Source organism: Alosa pseudoharengus, unplaced genomic scaffold (assembly GCF_046254945.1).
Source record: "Alosa pseudoharengus isolate Yale_2024_CS ecotype anadromous, Long Island Sound unplaced genomic scaffold, YU_APseudo_1.1 YU_APseudo_1.1_scf_10, whole genome shotgun sequence".
Lineage (NCBI taxonomy): Eukaryota > Metazoa > Chordata > Actinopteri > Clupeiformes > Clupeidae > Alosa > Alosa pseudoharengus.
Window position 1 is genome coordinate 12,355,997 of NW_027468565.1, and position 24,819 is coordinate 12,380,815.

A 24,819-nucleotide genomic window follows, 5' to 3' on the forward strand; every position below is an offset into this window, starting at 1 on the left:
GGTGTCTCTTCCTGGTTTTATCTCAAGGATAAACTTAGGTTTCATTTGTAACACTTGATGTCTCACTTGGTCATTCAGGAGTATCAACGTCTCCCATAGTGCGGACCCCCTGGCCACCACGTATCGCCCCTCTCCAAAGATGATGGACAGGCCTCGGAGTGTGGGGGTCGAGGATGTCCTGCAGCTGCCTGCCAGCTCGTTGGCCGCGGGGGTGGGCTCCGAGACTGAGGACAGCTGCCGTGTAGAACGGGAGTCTGACGATGGTCGGCGCAGGAATCATCACCACCGTCGCCGTCAGCATCATCAACGGTGGCAGCGGGGGAGAGAACGACGGCCTCAGCAGCAGACGATAGTCATCGGCGACTCGCCCAGTCCCACGAGCAGCGTGATCAGCATCAGCAGTGACCCCTACGATGGGGTGGACAGCCCTCGAAGGTGCGCTCACTGCAAATACACACCACTGTGTGTTGATACAATTCGGTTTTCCATCCCCTGAATGGTCCCCATGGACCTCCTCACCACCCTTGAAGAATGCATGAAACAACATTGTAAAGAATCAATCTAGAGCATTTTTGATACAGTCGAGTTAACTCCGTGTGTGTGTGTGTGTGTGTGTGTGTGGTGCAGGTGTGTGGGCAGTGCGGAGTGCGAGGCGTGTGAGAGCACTCTGAACATGCAGCGCGTGTGCTCCCTCAGCAGCCCCGACAGCAGCCTCAGCACCAGCTCCTCGGCCTCGGACCAGTCCAGCCCCGAGCCCTGCAAGAGAGCCAACAGGTAGGACGGTGGTGAAGCACAGGAGTGTGGAATGAACCACACACACACACACACACACACACACACACACACCATAGAGCTCCTGTAGGCTCCTTCTGTTCTGATACTTTTAGTTAGTAGTGAACGCCATCTCAAATGTCCACAGCCCCAGAGTGGTATTATTCAAAGCATTTAGTTTTGCCTAGAATGCTGCTCACCACATTTGCAGTGTTGCTTTAAATGTTTGGACTTTTAAAGAGGCAGATGGTAACTTGTGCGCCCTGCGTCCCCTGCAGCATGTCCGAGGACGACGGCAACGAGAGCGGCCGTGAGACGGTGGACGGCTCGCCAGCCTCCGACTCCTCGCCGGGCCCCGGCGGCAGCCCCTACTCCCAGACGCCCTACCTGGCCAATCAGAACAGCGAGAGCCGGCCTGCGCCGCTGGCCTCTACCTCGGAGCGCGGCGGCAACAACAAGCCCCCTGTCAGGACCGTGGCGGTGCCGCCCATGCGGGTCCACAACAACAACAACTCCATTCCAGACGAGCGGCTGGCCAGCACAGGTGAGCCCATCTCATGGCGGACTGCTGAAAGCCCTCTAGTGTCCGTAGCCTGTAGATCAACAGAAGTAATATAGCACCTGAGACAATGGTTCTTCACTGTTAAGTCGTAATCTTTGATGATGTTGAAAGAAAAAACAATGTCAGTGTCTTGTAATTTAGTGGTACTTTTGGCCTCTGTAATCGCAACAACTTCTTATGTTAAGATACGTATATTTAAATTCTTGTCTATGGTGGCTTGAAGTGTGCACCTGACTGAACATATCCCTTTGGACGTGATTATATGGCAGTGAAATTAATCATTAAAATGGCAGGTCATGGGGTCGTGTAGTCAGATATTAGGGATTTCCCAGAGTACGCATGCGATTAATTTCTCTTGTTTGGTTTCTAAAGTATGAAGTGTAGTGGGTTGTGCTTGTTTGGTCGAGGGTGCGACCCAGCATCATCTTGCCCCCGCCCGTCTCTGCTCCCACAGGTCATAGAGGCGAGCCACGGGCTTACCACACATTAGTTGGTCCTCGGGGCCACCACAGGTGATTATGGGTAACATGTGTCGGATGGCTCACGCCACCACACGGTGCCCAGCAGTCTTTGAGTGGACGCTGTTTTTTTTTGTTGTTTTGTTTTGTTTCGTTTTGTTTGAATTTCTCTCCACTGTTGCGTTTTCTGGTCTTCTCTGTGATATCTCTTGATATCTCTCAGCAGCCGCCCCTCTTGTTCACTCTTGTGTGCGTGTGCCTGTTTTGTCCTTTATTTGCAGACCAAGTCACCAAGTGCATTCCTCTCCCCCCTGTGGCATTCTCAGTATATTCCTCTCCTCTCTTCAGGGCATGCTATAAAGTTAATATTGCAGTCTCACGCAGCCCTCATGATTCACTCCTGCAGCCTGGTGTCAGCTGCCCCCCGGCCCTTGTTAGAACGAGGCCGGCTCAATCAGGAAATACTGCACATGCGGAGAGGGTCTGTGGCAATATAATATCTTTATAGACACTGCGAACAGGACCCTTGTTCACCCGAGTCCGTTTTCATGCCGTGCAACAGTGGCATGAAGAACACGCTCTTAAGGCCATCTTCAAGCATCTGTTAGCTATTTGTCTTAGTCATTTTCTTTTTGTGTCTCCTCAGAAAGCACAAGTTGTTGTTCTGCTGGACACAACATGGTCTTTCAATCTCCTCGTAGCCAACCTTAGCAGTTGATGTCCAAGATTAGCACTTGTGTTTGCCAACCTATTATTTCCAGTCGCAGCCCTTTTTCTGCCTCTCTGTTTTTCCACCGAGAGCTGTGTGTTGTTTTCCATTTGACCTTATTTGTTGTTTGTCTGCATCTGTCCTCTCTTTCTCCCTCTCCTTCTTTCACTGTCTACTCGCTGGTCTGTCTTTCTCTCTGTGTTTGTCCATCTCTTTTCTCTCTCTCTCTTTCTGTCTCTGCCTCTGTCACTCTTTCTGTATGTCTATTTTTTTTCTCTCTCCTTCCCTCCTTTTCTCTCTCCCTCCTTCCTTTTCTCTCTCTCTTCTTCCTTTTCTTTCTCTCTCTCTCTCTCTCTCTCTCTCTCTCTCTCTCTCTCTCTCTCTCTCTCTCTCTCTCTCTCTCTCTCCTTCCTTCCTTCCTTCTCTCTCTCTCTCTCTCTCTCTCTCTCTCTCTCTCTCCTTCCTTCTCTCTCTCTCTCTCTCTCTCTCTCTCTCTCTCTCTCTCTCTCTCTCTCTCTCCTTCCTTTTCTCGTTCTCTCTCAGTCTTAGAGTCCTTATGCCAGTCCAGAGGGCGATGCGTCCCCGCACGGCTGAGCCACTTCTCCACCCCCATTCTGCCCCACCAGCACAAGATGAATTCGGCCTTTCAGCAGCAGCAGCAGCAGCCGCTGGGCTTCGGCCAGGTGAGACACAGACACAGACACAGACACAGACACAGACACAGACACAGACACAGACACAGACACTCCAAAGTGATGAACAGGTGTTGAGCGAATTCTTATCTGCTCCTCCAGGTCCAGCACTACGGCTCCTGCCACAAGGAGTGGAATGGCAACTACGTGTCCCATCGGTCGCAGGCATACATCCCGCCCACCGTACACGTTCACGCCTTCCCCTTGGCAGCCCATGGCAGCCCCACCCACAGCGCGGTTCCGCCCCAGCCGCCCCCCCACTCCGCTCCGGTGCCAGCTCCAGCCCCTCCTCCGCCGCCGGTGCAGGCGCCCACGCTGCTCTCCTACCCGCATCCCCCACCGCCCACCTCCGTGGCCACCGTGGCCCACCTGCTGGCTTCACCCTGCCCCTCCCGGCCCGCCGTCCTGCAGCCCGCCTACGGACTTCTGCAGCATCCTCACCCGTCGCTCGCGGTGGGACTCAGCCCCCACCACCACCACCACCACCACCACCACCACCCGGCGCAGGGCCAGTTCAAGCCGCTCTTCCCCCCGCACTCCTTCATGGCCTCGCCCGTCTACGCCGGCTTCCCCCTCAGCCCCACCAAGCTCAGCCAGTACCCCTACATCTGAGCCTGAGCGCCCGGCCTCGCCTGGTGCGCTCCACCACCTCCATCCCCAGCACCACCTCCACCAACAACAACAACCACCACACGGCCACCACCGGCACCGCGGCCAGCCCACTCACCAGTTTTCGATTCTGAAGGAAGGGGGACTACTACGACAAACCCAAAAGAACCTTTTCGTATTTTTTTTAAAAAACCATGTAGTTTGATGATGATAATGATGATGCAAATGGATTTGAGCTTTACAGTTAATTATGGAAGCAAGTGAATGAATGAATGAATGAATTGAAATGTGAGATTGAAGCAAAGTGGATGTGTGTGGGTGCTTGCGTGTTTGTGTGCGTGTATGACTGAGCGAATGCATTAGATAACTCGCGTACAGTGTGTTTCTTTTTGCACATTTGATAAAAATCCCAGTATAGTCAGATCTCCTTTTTAACAGGGATGAGAGGAATAACAAAATCCTCCTACTCCTACACACACACACACACACACACACACACACACACACACACACACACACACACACACACACACACCACCCATCCCCACTTCTACCCTTTACTCTGACAATTTTTCTATGTTGCCTTGGAAACTTGTGTGCTAGACACATCTTCTCTTGTGAAGCCATCCCAGTCTCCCGTGTTTGGGTCACATATATGCGTGTATCAGCCTCACAGTGTACTGGTGGGACCGATCCTTTAGTCTTTGTAGCATCTTTGCTGTGTTTTCAGTGTTAAGTGACCCAACCGAAGGCGCACTCCCTCGAAAACGTCTGCATGTTCTGTGCATGGACACAAGAAAGTGACTGGATCTTGTGCTTGTTTGTGTTTTGCTTTCTGAAGGGAAGCAAATAGAAGGACCGTTGTCTGAATGTCATGCTCCGTCACTGTCTTGTGTCTGATGAAACTCACTGCATTGTAACCTGGTTCCCCATAAAAAAAAGTGCCTTACCAGTTTTGCGTTGGACGTGGCAAGACATTGCAACCCTGGCGTTTCCAGAAAGGCCCCAGACTGCAGCACTTGCAGATCAGATGAAGTGGTTACTCTTTAGAGTTGTAGTTAATTCATATTATGAATATGGCTATTTTTCTTCATCTGGTTCAATCAGTGGTACAGCAGAAGAGTTCACATGCCAGAAATATTCAGTATTTCAATGAATTCCATTTCGAGGGGTCTCATCTTCACCTTCACTCCTGTGACAAAAACAAGATTCTGCAAGCTCGCGTCTATGGAAACCATGTCTTGCACATCCTTGCACGTTCTTGCACACACAATAACTCAGAACCATTTTGATAATGTGGCTCTTAATATTATAGCAACTTGGGACCAAAACAGTCTTCAAGTCCCATCTTCAGTTTTGTTCCCATCTGTGATTTGCGTTTCTATAATTTCTTCACGTTCAGGTTTAAGCTCGTCTTTATCGAAGAGGATTGCGAAAATCAGATGCTTCCAGTGTAGATTGCCTTTATACAGTTTAGCGCTCTGTGTTGACTGCTAGTTAATGGAACGTTTGAAACCCCAAGCCTTTGTCCCCTTTTCACTGATATATACTGTATTGCGTGTAATTGGGTTGTTTATGCTTTGGTTATATAGCAGAGCAAAATGATACTTTTCGTAAACAGTAGGCCGTTGTATGTGTGTGATGGCATGTATTCACGTGATTTCAAGCTTAGGACGGTTGTGGTGGTGTTCACTTGGGTTAGGAACGTTTTAGGAGGCAGCATGCTGGGCAGAGGGTTCCTTCAGTGACTAGAGTAAAGAACGTTGGGAACGTTGGGAAGCCGTGTGCTTTGACTGTTTTACATTGTTATTATCGTTAACAGTATTGACACTGTTTTAACAAACGTATAGTACAATCCTGTAGTCTTGCGTTCTTTTTTTTAGTGTTCAGGATGGGTGTATGATTTATTTTTTCTTTAGTTGTAAGAGTTTGCTATAGCTTTGACATGCGATTAATGTTAACCTTCAATTTCATTTGGTTTGGTTTTCCATTTAAGCCTGTTAATACTTTTCAGTATTTGATCTCCATCTGTCAATCATTGCTGGAGTACATATTTAGTGCTTTACCGAGATGTGTGGTTGTGTGCAATTTATTCCTCATTTTTGATCGTGTTAAACATTGTGCTCTTAATCGTTCCATTCGATTATAGACTTCTTTTTGTAATACATTCCGTCAGGGAGTTGTTGTGTCTCATTTTGATTTTATTCTTGTCATTTGGCAGTAGTTGCATTGTCATTGCTATCAAATGCTTTGCAAGACCAAAGACCATAACTTGTTTCTCAAGCAAAGTAGCTACTGTTCTTGCATATACCACAAGTATACCGTAGGTGGGACTTTTTAGGCAAAGCGTCTCTCTGTGTGGGTAATGGAAAAAAAAGGTTGAGGTTGACATTTTAGCTTTTTGGGCAAGTAGTATCATTTATCTTGAATGTATCATAGATAAGCTGCTATATACTGATTGCCACTTCCTAATAGCTGTGAAAGTAGGTGATTTTTAACGTAGATCCTACTTAGCATTCTTATTTTTGTGTAAGTCTAATTACAATAGAAGTGTGGTTTTGATATCACCTAATGATAGAAGTGTGTGTTCTTTTGTTATGACTTAGGACAGGCACCAAAACCCTTTTTTTTTAAATGCTTCTGTATATTTTGGCTTTTATGTTTGGAGTGTTGTTGTGACTACTGTATTGCAAGGTGTTTGGGTTTGTTTTGAGTGTATTTTTCCCCCCTCACGTTTGTTTCTTGTTTGTGTTTAAAGTGTAGTTCTCGTTGGGCTCATTGGTGTGTACACATCTTTGTCTTGATGTACAATAATTTAACTCTATTTTAATGTCTACCTTCTGTTGACACGATTAGCTCTATCCTGTAGGCTTCACTCGATGGCTCCACTGTTATGTATTCCTGACTCTCAGATATGGTATACTTTTAGTGCTGTTCTTCCTGTCTATGCTGTGGGATTGAGAGTTACCTAGTTATCTGATGTTCCTTTAACATGCTATTAAGCACTTGTTAACCTGTCAATAAGCTAACCTGGTGTGGGTATATATTCATTAATGCTTTAGTGTTTTCCGTTTCTGAAGTTGCAGTGTTCAAAGAAACTATAAGCCTCAAAATTATCCTTTTATTTTTCTTTTTTCTTTCTCACAAATCCACGATGAATTAAGATTTTGTGCAGGTCATTGTATCGTAACAAAGCCTTTGTGGTGTAGTTGCTGAGCACCTGTTGACGTGTTTGGTGATTCTCCAGTGTCACTCGTCGGTGTGTTGCTTGTGAAAACCCCTGAGCTTCTCTCCTGGTTTACTGGGTGTAAAGCACAGAGTCTGTGCCTTTTTTCTAAAGCAGCGGGGAGGAGGGGTAAACAAGCCTTTGGAACCAATGGGCACCCAGTGCCCAATTTCCGCCCAATCCCATCGCTTTGTCACTTAGTGGAGAGCACTATGTGCTGCCCAGTCAGATCTTTTGGACCGGCTGTCTCCTACCCTAATCACGTCAGCACAGTCAGACCTCAGTAAATGAGAAGAGATTTTCCTCTTTGAAACAGCATAGGGTTTCCCACCAAGTAAGATCTTTTTGTTCTGAATGGGAGTCTTGATCTGCGTAGTAGCTCCCCCTCTCACCCTACTCAAACACAGAGATGCACATACTCACTCTAAGTTGTTTGACTGTCTGTGTGTGAACATGCTGAGAACCATTTTAATGAACGGACAATAGAGCAGACAATAATATATTAATCAGGGAATATTAGTATGCTGATTAAATCACCCAAGACATGATTATCTTGGATTTGGGAGGATTTACACATATACACTGTGAATGTAAACATGAAAGTAAAAACTTAACAATAATTTGGGTAAAAGGAGAAAAAATCCCTCACTTCATGGAATTAGAATAATGTCTAGCCTGTTTTACTTAACCTGTAACAGGTCTAGTTGATACTCTTTAAATTGCAGACCTTTTATTTTGTGTCCATTTGTCCCCAACAGCCTGACACAGTTTTGATCTTCGGTGCGTCTATTTCTCCAGCTCCTTAGTTTTAAGAAACTCATCTGGTGGACATTGGGCTGAGTGTAAGCATGTAGCTCTGAAGGAACATGTACAGTACAGATACTACTGCTCGTGCACATACAGTCATGTTTACTAGTATGCATGTCAAATTGAAGTTAGTTGTGTCTCTGAAATGTCATTTGTTAGAAGAAGGCAGAACAATACCCAGAGGACATGCCTTCGCACAAGCTCTACCAAAACCGCATGTATTTTGTTCCGATAGGAAGATATCAGTGATGAAATACAGTCAAGCACTCGAGGACAGGACAAAAGAAAATATACTTTATTTGGTGTTTGCTCAATAATATGCACACAATGGACTGAATAGCATTTGTGCTTTATTTGACTTTTTACCATTATTATTCAAAGTACCAAACATTTTAGCTTAGCCCCTTCCCCCCCTCCTCCCCCCTTCAGTTTAGAGATTATTGTACATCAAATTCAGGGTCTTTTATATTTGTCTCATGTGCTACTGTATTATACCTAAATCCTTAATGCTTGGGTTTGATTGCTTTAGATATATTTTTACATGGATTCCTTTTTATTTCAGGCAGGTTAAAAAAAGTTGAATCATACTGCTTGTTAATAGATAATATATTTAGATTTACAAAGCAAATAGTCTTTATTTACTAGATATGAGCGGTTACTGTTTTCATATTTTGTGGCTCTCTTAATTCATTTTGCTCTTGATTTTATCCCTGCTACATTAGTTTGCCATGTAGCCATGCACTGTGCAATATTTACAATATGAGGACTGGGGAATATATATTTTTCCTTGATGTAATGTCTCTTACAGTTTGCAGTCGTTTTTTTTCTCTCTAGTTCTCAGTGATTTTATTTTTCTCAATGTGATCAAGCCTTATGTACTTGTCACAGAAAGCGGGTTTTTCCTGGTGACTATTGGTGAGTGTCAAAATTAAGAATTTATGGTGTATTGTCAAAAATCACTTTGAATAAAAATATCTGACTATTGCAGCAAAATTATTTCAAGTGACTTCCTCCTTCTGAGTGCAACATTTCCCTTGGTTGTTTTGTGTAACATGATAATTATTCGCTTAGGACAATGGCGTCTGCCAAATACCATAACCATAAAACAGCGCCATCCTGTGGCTTAATAAGTACAAGAGCATATATCCATTTGATGCTCATTTCCGGTTGTTATGTAACAGCAGAGTGTGAATTATATTTACATGTTAACACTGCAGTGCAATGCCAGATCCAGATCCTTACATTTCCTAGGTCCAAATGAGAAGTTGTAGATTTGATCATAGAATGCTTACCTATCAGAACAGTAGCCTAGGTCTACGATATTCAAAGCTAATTATTGTAGGAGACAGTCATTTATAATCTATAAAAAGACCAATGTTTCCCTGAAATAGGACAAGGTATTGATTTGTCGCATAGGGGAACTCGTAGGATGGCCTAGGCTACTCTAAGCAACAATGCAAAGGTCAGCCCACCGTGTCCATTTTGCCTTTTTGATGTTGTCAATAAAATAATATCCAGTTGTATCTTAAGTAATAGGCCTACACAACCTGTCCTTGACTTAACCGGGTAGAACATGGCAAAAGCTCACATAAAACGTGAAGAAAATTAGGCTCTTTGAAAGTCGTTTTTTCCTTCATCTTTCATTCGTTCATTCTGGTCTCTGCTCGACCCAGCAGAGGTCGTCAGAACCTCTATTAGCTGCTTGTCATTGTGCCTCATCACTTGTTCGCCTTCAGTCGCAACCGTTCTGGTAACAGGCGTGATCTCTTTCCGAAGGGACACATCTCCATCCCCCGCCTGCGTTTATTTCTGTCGCAAGGATGACCATCAGAGAGCGGAACATTACAGCTTCGACACCGAACTAAATGGACTCTAAAATGAACAGCTTGTGAACACGGGCGCATCATCTGCCCGCACGGCGCATTCATTTCCCAGTGTGTGCGTTTCGACGGGCATCTTCGCTGAAGACGCATCGCCTTTAAAGTTTCAATGCTGCTGTTCAGGCCATCAAAGCGACACATAGGAGAAGACCACACTTTGGGAACTGGAAAGGACTGGTGATCAAATGTCTTTTGAGGGTCCAGTACTGTTGAACATATACAGGATAGACAGATGGCCTCAAGAATTACGTGTAACCATTCCTACATCTTGGTTACCGGTGGGGATGACAAGCCACGGGCTCTGGGTTGGTCGGAATGTATAGATGCTGGGATTGGCTTCACCTTGTCTGTACAGATGAACGGCAAGATATTTGGCCAGGAAGGAGTGATGACCAAGAGTCTCTTGGCGTTTGGGATGATGTTACTGCTTGTGCAGTCGGTTTTTGCCATTGATGGTAAGATGGATATTTTAATATTTCGGTTGACAACCTGTTTGAGTTAATATCACAGAATGATTAATCCGCAGAGATGATTGGTTTGCAAGGTAAATACACACAAAGCAGTTAGCCTATGTGTGGCTTTGGTTTGTTACATGTAGGCTATAATAATGAATCCATATGTTTTGCCTAGAATATATTACCTCACGATTGGATGACCTAACGCTCGTTGCCATATTTGTTATACGAAAAACACCAGCCTCATTTGATGTGGGCAATTGAGCCTAAACAATGGCCATAACTCCACGCTTGCCTATGTCAACAAACACCTCTCCATCCCAGGTTGCAGCATATGCGTGCCAATGAAACAACTGAATGTACATCACCCCCTGTTTTGGGTGATGAACAAGCGAGTGACTAGCTCTTTTGTATTTAATAAAGCCAGCACTAATATTTAGAAATGCTGACATCTATTGTTATTCCAGGGCTAAACCAGTGATGTAAAATTAGTAATTTATTCTCCCACACGCTCATGCACTCCACTAAGTGATGCATTTGGCCCCTAGCATCTGCCAATTTGCGCAGTCACAAATATGATCTTGTTACTGGGGACAGAAGGGCTTAGTCATAACAATAGATCAACAAATCAACTGACGCCAATGACTGGAAATCACAAAACACACCACAGTGAGTTAAAGCTCAGATAACAAAAGGACAGGCCAGACCAGCTGCACACATTACATAGGCCGTTCACTTTTAAACTAGCGTTTTATTCTAAAGTAGCAGTCTGTCTTCCACTGAAGAGATAATTTCAATTCATTAGTAACAGTTAATTTAATTGAGCCCTATTCATGTAGAATTAAAGGCCTGTTCAGCTATGTCAGTTGTAATCATAAATTGTTGGTAGGCCTATAGCCTACATAAATACTTGGAATATGGAATACACTCCATCATCATAAACTTGTTATGGCTGATAACACATTTCATTTTTCTGACATTGAATGTTATGATTCTATCTTCCATACAAGGTATTCTAACCATAATATTTGTTATGACAGCTACAGAATTTTAGATACCATATGCCATTGATGCCACATAATAGTAAAATGGAAGCTGGAAAAGGGAGATATTTCATAGCAGTACTACCACAGTTAACACCAGTATACACTTTACTGAACATTATTTGATGCCAGCTGATATGAAATGTATTGAAAATATGGCATCTGCTATGACAGGTTTGGATTATGTTTATTCTTGGAATATATTCTGCTTTTCAACTGTTTAATGGACATAAATATGTAGGCTAAATGTCCATAATTGATTTCTATGTTTTCCCCGCAAGGAAAGTAATAACTTAAGAACTCATCTCTTCATTCCATCAGCTCTCAATTGTGGTTTAGACCGCTCAAATTGATATACTTATGTTTTCCTGACCATTTTAGTTCCTTTTTTTTCATTTGCACAACCTTGTGGTCAGAAACACTTGTGGCTCTTTGACTACTGCAGTTAGTTCAATGCCCCCACAGTGATGCTCTCCGAGTCAACAGGAACCTACTGTGCAGTGTTGCCATGGGAACAGATCTGCCCTGCACTTTTTTTTTTCTTTTGAAGCCAAAAGAGTGAGTGTATTATCTGAATGACAATGATGAACTGCATCATCTGTCTGCTCGGTAGGTTCATGGCAAGTGTTGGTGACAGTGACGGGTCAGGTTTGTTGATTTGGTTGAGGAGAACAGGCTCAAACCAACAAACAGTTAAGATGTAGACAATGCTTCTGATTACATGACAAGAGAAAAAAAAATGAAAAATCATGCCTTGATTAAGGGTTATTTGAATCAGGTTTGGGGGTACCAGTCGGAGATGGTTGATTTGGTGTGGTGTGTCCCTTATTTTTAAAAATCAGAGAGAGAATTTTCTACCCACCCGTTTCAACTAATAATCATGATCTGAAGCAAAAAAGCCGTCCGAATATGACGTAGGGCATGTTGCTCTGAGGAGCCATAAAATCAGGCTGGTTGATGATGGATCTCTTCACAGAAGATTGGTCCTGAGTCATACAGTGCCAATGGCCTCAAGAATTATAGACGCTTGGTGGGTGGGTGAATGGTGGGTCGGAGTTTCTATTTTTGATCAAACATGGACTGGCTAAAATCTACATTTTCTTAATCAGGCATATTCATGTACTTTCATATTACTTTCATATGCCCCCAGGTGTGCATGCTTTTTCAGGTAAGATTATGTCAACTGGCATACACCTCTCTCATGTAATGATAGTGCCATGTAAGTTAACATGTATAAAGAGCCAGTTAAAGCAGATAGCTACTCCTCACTCTATTACCTGCTGCGAGGGTTATTACATGTTTTGGTGGTTTTTGCTTCTTTGGAGGTCCTAGACTCTGCTTCTGGTTTGGCTGTGCTCTGGCCCAGTTAGGTGATTTCTCCTGTATGACATGTTTCTTCTACCCCTGGCTGTGGCTCATTAGGGAGATGGCAAGTGTGAAAGTTGATTATGCAGCGCCTGAGCTTGTCTCTATCTGATGCTAGATATTTCTGTTTCCTGTTTAATGTGTTATGCATGACAAATCATAACGCTGATGTGTGTGTGTGTGTGTGTGTATGGAGGAAGAAGAGGAGGAGGAGGGGGGAGTGCGTTGTTGATGCTGAGCATGTTTGGATGTTCAATTTGTGATCTCAATTTGTTGCAGTTATGTGCATTCTGATATTGGAGCTCTTGAGGTAATTACATGGCCATTATGGGGGCTCGTTCCGTACATTTTCCCTTTCTTTGTAACTATTTCTGTATTCTCACTGGACGTGCACGTGTGTGTGTGTGTGTGTGTGTGTGTGTGTGTGTGTGTGTGTGTGTGTGTGTGTGTGTGTGTGTGTGTGTGTGTGTGTGTGTGTGTGTGTGTGAGTGTGTGTTCTTGTCTCATGTGTGTGAGTGGGTCTTCTGTGTGTGCATGTGTGTGAGTTCTCTGTGGGTGCCTTCCTGATTTAATGACTGAGGTTATTTAAAGTCAGGGGTTGAGGCTTCAGGAGAAACAGCACTGCAACAGTGCGGTAAATCAAAGTCCTGAGCAGTCGATGTACGTTGAGAAGGAAATCTGGGTCACACCCATAACACAGCTCTAAGACAACACATAGATCACCCCGGCTATGACACCAGTAGCCCTATGCCAGAACCAAATGAATTCTGATATAAAGAAATATTTTCCGTATTCCCATGTACTTGGTGAAACCCAGCTGTGAATGTTTGTTTAGTGTCTGGAGTTGGGTGTAACCTATGAATACCGTCTATGAATACCAATTCATTGTGTGTTTTCAACAGCCCGGATTTTTCTTCACTGGAGTGTGCTTCAGATTGAATTGTTTCATAAGCAGGCTTTGAATTTTTTTACATGCTTTGGTGCAAAAAAGAATTAATGAAATATTGTTTATTCAGTGCCAATAACCCAATGAGGCAACTTGAAAATTCCATTATCATTACACATTCTTATCTAACTCAGTCGATTGCTACAATTAAATCACACAGCACTATCACATTATCCATTCTTCTACTTGTGATAACAAGATACCATGCAGGGAAAAAAAACAAATAAATAAGTCCGCCCGCTTAGCAGAATTCTATTTCCATGTGCTGCCAATATCCGCATGTGTGTCTGTTTACAGCTTAGATTCTCCATGTAAACCAATAACAGCAAACCTCTTGAAATTTGCGCTGTACGGTAGTTGTTTGGGTTAGCTCATTTTGGAAATTAATTTTGGGAGAGTGGAGTCAGACAGATTCCATTTGCTCCCTGTACACCACAGTAGAGTCAGTGACAGACTAAAGAGGACATTTAACAAATGTGTTTTGGTGCTTTCTTTCCACAAGGGGCCGCAGGATTAGACCTGACCTTTGGCGGCTTAATGCGGCCCGCTTGCCGAGCGACAGTAATGAAATGGCCTTTGAGCCCCTGGCGTCACACCTGAAAAGCCCCTACTCCTCGGGGTTAGGTAATACATCGTTTCCACGACACACACACACACACACACACACACACAGCGGCAGGCTGCGGTGCGGCAGGCTGCGGTGTAGAGGGCAGAGCAGGGTCATCGGCGCTCCAACACTCACGGGATGATGACACACACAGGGTTATTCTTCAATCTGTCATTTAGAATATTAAAGCTGAGATGGATGTTCATCATTAGAGTGCTTGTGCTCGCCTGGCAGAGTCGTTTACTACAGGTATTCATCACTCGCGTAGTTTGGCAACACGGGCTGCATTAGAATTCATAATCCAGAGACTTGGAAGACTCTTGAGCTGTGTGGGTATGTTTGCGTGTGTGTGTGTGTGTGAGGGAGAGAAAAAAGATCAAGTGACAGTGTCCTTATTTTACTCCAGTCACAACACCAGTTTTGATATTTCATCTAAACGAATAAATGCCTCTTCATGTGGATTCAGCAGGATTTTTAATTCATTTCAAAATATGCCTTTGTACCCTGAAGTCATGAAAGCATTTGAATATACATTAAACACTTTGTCTGCAAAAAAGTGTTGACATATTTTTTAACAGATTGTTATCATTAAAAGACGCCCACCCCATTGGACTGTTAGACTCCCGGTCCATATAATAAATATGTACTTCTCATATTTTTCATCACTTTAAACATTGACTCATATGATTTCCCTTTGTATATCTGAGTCAGTATAAACATTTTGCTGGGTGTAAAAGGGGGGCCATTTACTAAAGAGAGGTCTGAGCTCCTTGTTCTCTGACAGTTGGTCGAGGAACACTGGCCTTGTCGGACCCTTGGTTGTTGCCAGCAGCTATGAGCTTTTTTCCCTCAAGGGGCCGGTGATGTAACTGGGAAACAAATGAGATGGACACTTTTTTCCCCTTCTGTCATTCCAAAACACAAAGCTCACGTCATAGGGCTGAGCGATTCTGAGCATTGTTACCAGGCAGCTTGGCGAGAAATAATTAAATAAATAAATAAGGCAAAATTATAGTGATCGCAGCGGAAGCCATGTTTTTTGAAGTCCCCTCTGTGCTCTCGCTGGGGACAGTCGCCGGCCAAGAGATGAGACGCAGAGGCTCGAAAAGTGGGCAGTGTGGGAGATGGATAGAATGGAGTGAGAGAAAGAACGAGAAAAGAAGAAAGAGTGTGTCTGAGATGAGAGGGGTAGGAGAGAGAGAGAGAGTGCATGTATTGCTGGAGAGATAGAGAGAGTCATCCAGTTTTAATGGGGTTGTGATCGCCCACCATGCCCCTGAGAGCCAGAGTCAAATGCATCAAAGGTGTTCCTCTGGTGCAGCCCACCACCACACTCCCAGCTCCTCAAAGCTCGCGCAGGCAAATCTCAGACGGGCATTTGTGTAGGAGCTTAGAAAGCATGGCCTAAAAAAAAGAACAAAAAGACAGAAGAACAGAAAAAAATACTCCATGCCTCAGTCGGCGCCCATACAAATGATAGTAACACAATGAGACTTGATGGAAGTACAGTATAATGTGTGTGTGTTTGTGTGTGTGTGTGTGTGTGTGTGTACAGCAACACAACAAACATGTCCTCCCCTCAGCATTCAGGGTCTGTACGATTGCAGGTTTCTGCAGGACCGATTGCGCTCCGTTTGTGCTCCTCGCACGTAACGGCCAGAAGCTGATGTAACAGCTTGCTGTTTTTGGCTCTGCCTCTGGCCCCTGTGCTCGCTCGTGCTGGGCAACCTGCATGTGACAGGCAACCCTACTACCAACATCACCATCACCAGCACCACTTTACCCCCCACCACCCCACCCCGTCAAATAAATAAATAAAGCTCAATCATGAAATAAATAATGCCACAGACAGACTAGCACCCTTAACTAGAATAGATGTGGTGCGAGCTGCACTCCTCTAATTCCTCCATGCTGTTCCCTGCTCTGTGGCCATATGGCACGGACATTAGCTACATCACCCTGCATCTATTAGCATGTCCTTCGTTCCTTGACTGCTCTCACCCATAGCTGCTGTGTGATACATCACACACTGTCATATTCTGAGTTAGTGTTTTCCTGTGTTAGTGCCCCCCCACCCCTTCCTCTGTTTCCCAGACGTGACTGGGGCTGGATGACCTACCCCGAGCCTGGAAGGAGGTCACATGATGGCTCTATCCAATCAGAGAGGGCTCAGCCGTTGCTTACACAGATGTGCTGTGTGGTGTTTCTGCCTCAGTGACAGTAACCGCGAGTTGATTCAGGCTGTTTTCCCCGTCCACACTCACCTCCTTTTGCAGTGCTTACACACACACACACACACACACACACACACACACACAAATATGCATGCACGCAAACTGACACAAACACATTCACACACACACACACACACACACACACACACACACACACACACACACACACACACACACACACACACACACACACACACACACACACACATACTGTACACACACACAAAACATCCTCAGACTAATCTCTCTCTCTCCCTCTCTTTCTGTGTGTGTTCAACACCATGTTCTCTGTGCGAACGCGTACCTGTTCTGGGGAAACAAAGCATGCTTTTTCCAGGTTATTTCTCTTGTGGAAGTGTGCGTGCCAGCATGTCCCCCAACCGAGAGAACGAGCAGGGAATGCAGATTTTAATGTTGCAGCATAGCGCTCCTGCTGCTCCTCTCTACACCCCCCCCTCCACCCTCCCTTCTCAAATCCCCCGCCCCCTGTGTCTGGCTCCCCTGAGGGTGGCATTGGCGGCGTGTTTTCTGCAGGCACGTGCCGCCACTCTGTCCAGCAGCTCAGCAGGTTCAGCTAAGTTCCACATTCCCACAGTTATGGAGGCAGGCAGGGAGGGTTGGGGGGGGGGGATTGAAATAGGAGGGGAAAGGGGGGGGTGTGGAGGCTGGGGGCAGATAGACATCAACAAGCAGGATAAAGTTTAATACAGCTCAAAGCTCAAATCTGCCAGGATTGCTGCCATCGTAACTTGTGCCATCTATCTGTCTCTCTCGACCGTTCGCTCACTCTGGTTCATTCTCATTTTCAACGGTCAACAGAGGACGAGTGTGTATGTGCCAGTGGAGAGAGACAGAAAGAGAGGCAATGTTCTCTTGGCATACGAAAGTGTGATAATGGTCAGAGATGAAGTTGTTTTTTAATTATTATTTTTAACAGATTTTTACCCTAATTAGGAGTAGGTGTAGACTTAATTCAGCTTTTCATCTGTTGTTTACAGTTTGCAGCAGAAATTGTGCAGACTCTTTTTCACACACACACACACACACACACACACACACACACACACACACACACACACACAAACACACACACACACACACACACTCATTCAGTTTAGTTTGTCTCACTGTTCAGCTTTCTCCTTACAATCCTCAAGCAGTGTGTGTTTGGGATGTAGGGTATATTGGGCTGCCAAGCTAATCTTGTTACACAGTTGTGCCAATTTCTGTACTCGTTGCAGATGAATATGAAATGGCTGAGCTGGTGGGTTGCATCTTCAAGCAGCGCTCCAACATGGCCTGGGGTTGGAGAGGCTTCTTCTTCCTCTTCCTCCCACAGTTGGCCTAGTGAGAATGCTAGGTCAGGTTAAGCAGGCCCTCATTATGCAATTTTGTGGTGTCAGTTTCTCATCCCTAGTTTATCAACTGTGGTCAATTGACTGTTCTATCAATGCAGAGTATGTTTGGCCATCTAAAATTTTTTATTTGCTGTTTGCACCTAGCCTGGCCTCTGCCTGCCTACGTACTTCCGCTCGATTTCTTTTCCCTACAGTATTCCGTCTGGAATAGCTCTCGTTCACTTCGTTTACTTTGGCAAGTTGTGTCCGAACCAACCAGTGAATAGACGGCGTTCCTGAGAGCAATTACGTTTAAGTTGCAATAAGTTGCAAGCCTATCGTTATAGTTGTGTCCCCCGTGGGTAACATACGTCATTACCAAATGTTAGTGATTGAACTCCAATGATTTCAAACATCCACCAACCAGGAAATAAACGTTTGCCAATGGATCTAGGCGAAGTCAGAGAGTCTGGTATCCAGGCTAGTTTGCACCCTTGGCAGTCCATTGGTTAAAGGAGAAATCCAGAGATTTTTCATATAGATCTCTGTTTCTCAAAGTCACCGAGTACTGTCGGTACGAAAGAAAATGAAAACGATCTATGAGATCTATGTGAAAAATCGCCAGAATTGTCCTTTAATGCGTTGTATGTTGATTCTGCTTTCACAAATGATGCCATTTGGACATAGTAGCAAGTTTGTCATGTGGTTTACAGGGTGGCTGAGGTGATGGCTAGCTTAGCTTTCAGGCCGGGAGAGTGCCATGGCTCTTTTTGCTTGGGCCACGTGGACATTTGACCATCTGGATGTTAATGGTTGAACAATCAGGCTCTGAGCTACTGAAGCGTAGAAGAGGACAAACATCCGATTAATCCAGTCAATGTGCTTTTTTCTCCAGCTATCTGTGTCAGACATTGTTAACATAGATTTAGCACACTCATCTTGTTAGAATAATTGCTTTTGTTTCGCATTTGCCTGAAGATGTGGCATTATGATTGAGAAAGTCAGAGTTGAATATCACATCAAAGACATTTCTATACACGCAAGTCACCGTGAAGCAGTGCACAGTATATACAGGTCCTTGTGTTATTTCAGAGAAGTAATTAAGTATAAAACATATTATATTTCTTCCAGGTCTGGAATGCCGAGGGCTCCTGGACCCTGTCCTGCCTTGTGTCACCATGTTTAAGCTTCTTGAAGTTGTTGTTTGTTATGATGTTTGAAATCCTTGACACTCTACACTGCTCTTCCAAAAAAATGGAGGGAGGTGTATGAATGTAAAAATATGTTGCTGTCCAAATGCTCAAACAGTGTTGTCGCCAGATGTCAGTACGAGAGAAAGAAAATGATGGGCTGTGGCCTTTTGGCGAAAAGCTTAAGTAATGCAGAGCCTGTGTGTTTTGTTTTCAACAGATGTAATTGTGAGGTACTCCGAGATGCATCTAGACAGATGGGACCTAGAAATAGACTCAGGAAACAGGACCATCCTGTTGGGATGGTGTAATGCCGTGCAAAGCCCCCCATAGACCCTCGCGGATTCCATTTCAATTGGCCTGTTCCCCGACTGTCCCCCTCACCACCTGTCTTCAAGATGGAGGAGCTCCATGCTTTTGCATCAGCGGCTCACTCTGACAGATTGCCGCAACGCTGAAAGACATGCGGGGCACTTATGAGACAAGTGATGGATCGGGCTTACCATGTGCTTTTTGCTGTTGCCTGGTTGTTCACTCATAACACTTCTCAGATGAGGACTAGTGCTGACCCCATCGTGGGGGTTTCGAGAGCTTTCCTCTGTGTTCCCCCACATAGTGAACATACCAGGCGCACCAAGGATGGCTGTGCTTATTGCCACCCTGCACAGAAGCAACATGTGACCGGCGTCTCATCCTCCCTCACAGTAATTAAGAGAATATGTACGATCTCCATATTACTACCAGGTTGCCTCAACACCCCCATAGATGCTCCTTTCCCACCCCCAACTCCCACCACCCCACCCCCTTCTCTTTTCCCTGTCAGCTTCCAAAGTGTGGCCCATATGCTCGAGCCATCAGAGCAGGTGGCTATCTGCTGGAGCATAGGCTTTCAGGAGGGCCTGTTGTCAGGAGCTCGAGTTGGCTTCACCATCACTGTCACACGCCCGCACAGCAGAGCAGATTCTGCCCTGCTAAGCACCACATTCACTTGCTTTAAAAAAATGGATCCCTGCAAGCTTATTATTGTTACGCGCACACACACACACACACACACAAACACAGAGAGAGAGAGAGAGAGAGGGAAGGCTTTGAATAATTTAATCTGCTTAACTTCTATTTTTGAAGGGGTTGGCGAGGGAGCGGTGACTGCAGGTAGTCTCAACTTTCGATGACAAAGTAAATGATGATTAATCGGTTGCACTGAACCTGTCTTATGCAACTGGTGGTGAGGGAGACAGTTTTCTCTGATGAGGTCACTGGTTGGACTTGGAATGGCAGAACTGCCACCCACACTAATGTCTGCATTTGAAATCTGTGTTAGAAGGACAGTACAAATTGTCTTTGGAGGCTTGCCAACGCATGGTCAACATAAAAGACATCAGCCATATCTGCCCCCTCAGTGTCTGACTCACAATTGCACTGGAGAAGAGAAGAGATCTACCGTGCGATTGCGCTGTCGATTGTTATCTCAGTGAAGTAGCGTATATATTTTCAGGGTATTTCAGTTGGGGATAAGAGCTACTTCAAGAGCATTAACGTGGTGCTTAACAGAAATAATTTGGTGCGCTTGACCTAAATATGAAATTATCTACTTATGAATATTTCCCCTATCTGTGTATTCTTCCCTTTAGATGATGACTCAGGAGCTTTGTGTGGATTTTAATGGTCATATTTAAAGCAGCCCAAGCCAGCCCTGATAGGGAAGATGGTCTCTAGTGATTCATGCTAGTAGCTCCATGAAGGACACTGGGAGCTTCAAATCTGAAATGAATTTTTAATAAGTCCCTGGTGGTTTGACCTCCTTGATGATTATGTGCTAAATGCTAATGCTCGGCTCTTTTGTCGTTTGTCAGACACGGGACGCTACGAGTCCTTGGGCCAGTCGGCTCTGCAGCGAGAACCGTCCGGTGCCTCCCACGTGTCGGCCACCTTGGCTTCGGTGGATGTGTCTTCAGCGACGGCGGAGGTGTCTCCATCAGTGGCAGGTGAGGATGACGTGGCCAGGTCTGTCGGGAGCGTCCGACAGGAGGCCGTCTACTTATCGCCCGTGCTCACTCTGGCGGCCGTGACTGACACAGAGCCTCGAGCATTAGTGCAGTCGCTCCCCACCTCGCTCGGCAACAGTGGCCAACCGACCAATCAGAAACCCGCAGAAGAGCCCGCCAAAAACACAGACCCTCCGTCCATGGCCCCCAAGGGAAATAACATTGCTGTCACCAGTTCAGGTAAAGCAGGAACTTAGGACTTTGAACACTTCACTTTCACTTTGCGTTCAACACTTCACCACACTTCCCTACTGGTGCTGTCATGAAAATGGTATCGATCATTCCATTCATTAGTAAATAAGGATGAGTAATGAGTAGGCCTAGGCTATATTAATGAGTGATGGCTATTGAGTAGGCTAAACGATGGCAAGGACAGCTAAGTCTTCAATGTACAAATGTATGTCAATAGACTAAATAGTGCTTTAAATAGGGATCAGTTATCATGTGGAATATGTAAACTCATGATTATAGTGGCTGTGAGGATTCTAAGTAGGCTACTGATACTACATCTAATGCCAGACTATATCAAATAGTCCCATTCTTTTAATATGATGTGTTGGCATCTGTTACTGATGATTGTACAGATTGTGCAGACCAACCTTTCTCTTATATCTGATACAATTGTCTAGCACCTGTGGATTACTTTTTTGGATGTGCGTCCCACCCTCTTTGTAATATTTCATATTTCTGTCATCATTTCGGTCATCATTTGCAGAGGAGGTACTTGATTACCCACGAAATCCTGACCTGCCTACCTCCTCACTGGCCTCCCTCCTGGACCTGGAGGAGACGGACACGTCCCCGCTGGTCAGCGCGGTGAGTTCCCTCTCCCCGGGCCTGTGGAATAGCACCTCTCCTGCTGCAGGGGCGAACACAACCTCGCCCACGACCGCGTCTCCAAGCGGCCCGGACACTGTGACCACTGATAGTCTCCAGCTCACGACCGTCACCACAACGACCGTGACACCCCTGACTGTCGCCACAACGACTGTGACGCCCTCAAGCGATGCCACGCCATTGAAAGAAGTTGAGAAGGCAACGGAGGACGCCATGACAAGGACGATGACGGTCCTGCCTTCCACGACCACAGAGCAGGTGTCTACCTCTGCTAAAACCACCGCCGTGGCAACTGATCCCATCACGACCAAGCCACCAACGACACTACCACCAACAACAACAACAACCACGACCACAACAACAACAACAACAACAACAGCACCACCACCACCACCAACAACAACAACAACAACAACAGCTCCACCTCCGACCACCCTGTTGACGACAACAACTACGACCACTACCAGTGCTCCAACCACAACAACGAGCGGGACTGTGAAAAACATCCCAGGACCTACCTCTGATGGCACCACCTTCACCTCTGACAATGCACCTCTACCTTGCAACATCACTGAACGGATGTTAGTTAAAACAGGTAGAAAAAGCAAGCCTTTCCTCCACTCTTATCAACATCTAGTAGCAATGGTATTTTTCCACAGTTGCCTCAATGGGTTTGTATACCTGTGGTCATGATGGAGCAGTGTAGCATGTCTCCTTCCTTTGATAAATGTAACATGTAGATACATTGAGGTACAGAAGGTATTTAAGGATGTCATCTTGGGCTTTTGGAGACACTTATCAACATTTTTTTCACCATTAGCTAACATTTGTCGACCAAACAGCTAATCCAGTACTCCAGAAAAAATACTGTTAGATTAATCAATTATGAAAATGAGTTAGTTAGTTGCAGCATTAATTGTATACATAATTTAGCACTCTGTACCTAGATCTTAATAGACTCTGATGTAATTGACTGCCTTCTCTTTCTCCACCCCTTCAGTTTTGTCCATTCAGATGACGCGGAACAGGCTGGAGCACCCCATGAAACTGAACCTGCTGAAAGGCCTCTCCCAGGCACTACAGAAGGCCCTCAATGACAGCAACATACGAGTGCAGGTTGGCATGCCTTATACCAGATTGCGTGTGTTGAGGTGTGTTGGTGGGAGGAATACATTTTTAAACTGGGTTGTCTGTGGAACAATAAAAATAATAATAGCATGGGATTCGCAGTCTGTGAGGTCGAAGTCCACTATGACTCCTTCATTTTGACCATGTGTCATTTTTAAGATGAGTCTGTGTGTTTTAAGGGGCTGGTCTAACAGCAACCCACCACTCAAGTGACTCAGTGCCACAGTTGTACCAGTCTGTTGGTTTTTTTCTCTCTTTCTCTCTCTGTTTCTGTCTCTCTCTCTCTCTCTCTCCGTCTATCTGTCAGTGTTTAGCTCCGTGTCTTGCTTTCTCTTCTCCATCTCCCCCATCGCTGTCCATCTCAGCATGAGCACATATATTATTACAGAGCCCGTGGTGGCCAGCGGGGGTCTGTGTAAACAACTAGCTGCATAGTTAGAGGGACCGGAGCAAATAAACCTTTTTTGTTTGTTCTTTGAGTGGTCAAGGGGGTAAAATTATTTTTTGCTCAGCGTTCACTGGTTCAGTAGATATGTCAGATCTGCATATTTGCCAGGTGAAATCATAAAAAGCAACTTTTACTTTTATTTATTTATTTTTATTTTGCAGACAGTTCTCTTTCCAAACCTAACACCTGTTCTCCATCTACCAGCTGTGTGTTTATTTTTTAATTATTCATTTTTCTGTCTCTATGCAGATTGAGAAGGAGGTGTGCAACCCTTCCAACGTGACTCTGGGCTACTATGTGGCGAGTGACAAGACTGTGTACATAGCATCAGTGGTGGTGGATGCCCTGAACGCATATGGCTTCGACAAGCTGCTCACGGACATACGGCAGCATGTCCCTGTGGTGGAGGCCATGCTCCTTCCTGTCGACCCCTGGCTCGACAGCCCAGGAGTACACCTGCAGCTGAGAACCGGTGAGCCGTGCATCATGGGAATTTTGACTTTGCCTTATGCTTACTCATGTAGGATATGTGCAGTATAAGTACAACAACAACAGGGCAGCCGTGGCCTACTGGTTAGCGATTTGGACTTGTAGCCGGAGGGTTGCCAGTTCGAACCCCAACCAGTAGGCACGGCTGAAGTGCCCTTGAGCAAGGCACCTAACCCCTCACTGCTCCCTGAGCGCCGCTGTTGTAGCAGGCAGCTCACTGGGATTAGTGTGTGCTTCACCTCACTGTGTGTTCACTGTGTGCTGAGTTTGTTTCACTAATTCACGGATTGGGATAAATACAGAGACCAAATTTCCCTCACGGGATCAAAAGAGTATACTGTATATATATATACTTATACAAGCTGTTTTACCTCAGAAGAGTATACTTATGCTTATACTTACAAATGTAAACAAATGACTCTTTCCCTGTTCAGTCCTGAGGTTTGTCAGCCCGACAGACAAAATTAGGTCCTGCAGCTTCACGCAAATGATGGAGCAACGTTTGGAGAACGCTCTCGCCGAGGCGCAGGACAAAGGAGAGAACACCTATGGCTCCCTCACGGTGGAGGTATGAAATGCCGCCACGGTTATCGTGGATCAGAGATAGACTCGCTATCTAAATACAGAGGTCCAGCCATAACATCACGATTAATAATGCAAAGTTGAAAAGGCCTAGAATGATTTAATAAGTAATAGCTAATTAGTAATTAATCTCTCCATTAGTAATGCATAGTAATGCATGATATCTCCATATTTCATATCTTCAGAGTGTCTTCTCCTCTGCTCTTCTAGATCCAGGGGGCGTACCAGGCAGAGGGGTCACCCTCGGTGTACCTCATCTATGTCGTCCGGAATGGGAGCTCCATCCTCAACGGCACCGTCTCCAGTGGTCTCCTCAACCAGCTGACCGCAGAGGTGGTGGGCTACTTCCTGTTGTATCCACCACTTATCATCGCTGAACGTGAGTATCACACATCTCTA

General features: G+C 45.2%; 2 protein-coding genes across 3 annotated transcripts in view; both read left to right on the forward strand.

The window, feature by feature from the left end:
• hipk3a (homeodomain interacting protein kinase 3a) overlaps positions 1-3,929 on the forward strand; it is a 35,516-nt gene extending 31,587 nt beyond the window's left edge. For both annotated transcript variants that reach the window (XM_076263759.1, XM_076263769.1), the window contains exons 12-16: positions 79-435; positions 628-774; positions 1,050-1,315; positions 3,044-3,183; positions 3,295-3,929. In XM_076263759.1, coding sequence (XP_076119874.1) covers positions 79-435; positions 628-774; positions 1,050-1,315; positions 3,044-3,183; positions 3,295-3,804 — 1,420 coding nt within the window. In that variant the 3' untranslated portion in view covers positions 3,805-3,929. The remainder of the gene's footprint in view (positions 1-78; positions 436-627; positions 775-1,049; positions 1,316-3,043; positions 3,184-3,294) is intronic.
• Positions 3,930-9,856: 5,927 nt separating this feature from the next.
• Positions 9,857-24,819, forward strand: part of kiaa1549la (KIAA1549-like a) — a 33,732-nt gene continuing 18,769 nt past the window's right edge. The window contains exons 1-7 of the mRNA XM_076300326.1: positions 9,857-10,169; positions 20,745-21,116; positions 21,652-22,368; positions 22,774-22,889; positions 23,599-23,821; positions 24,273-24,406; positions 24,631-24,799. Coding sequence (XP_076156441.1) covers positions 9,947-10,169; positions 20,745-21,116; positions 21,652-22,368; positions 22,774-22,889; positions 23,599-23,821; positions 24,273-24,406; positions 24,631-24,799 — 1,954 coding nt within the window. The 5' untranslated portion in view covers positions 9,857-9,946. The remainder of the gene's footprint in view (positions 10,170-20,744; positions 21,117-21,651; positions 22,369-22,773; positions 22,890-23,598; positions 23,822-24,272; positions 24,407-24,630; positions 24,800-24,819) is intronic.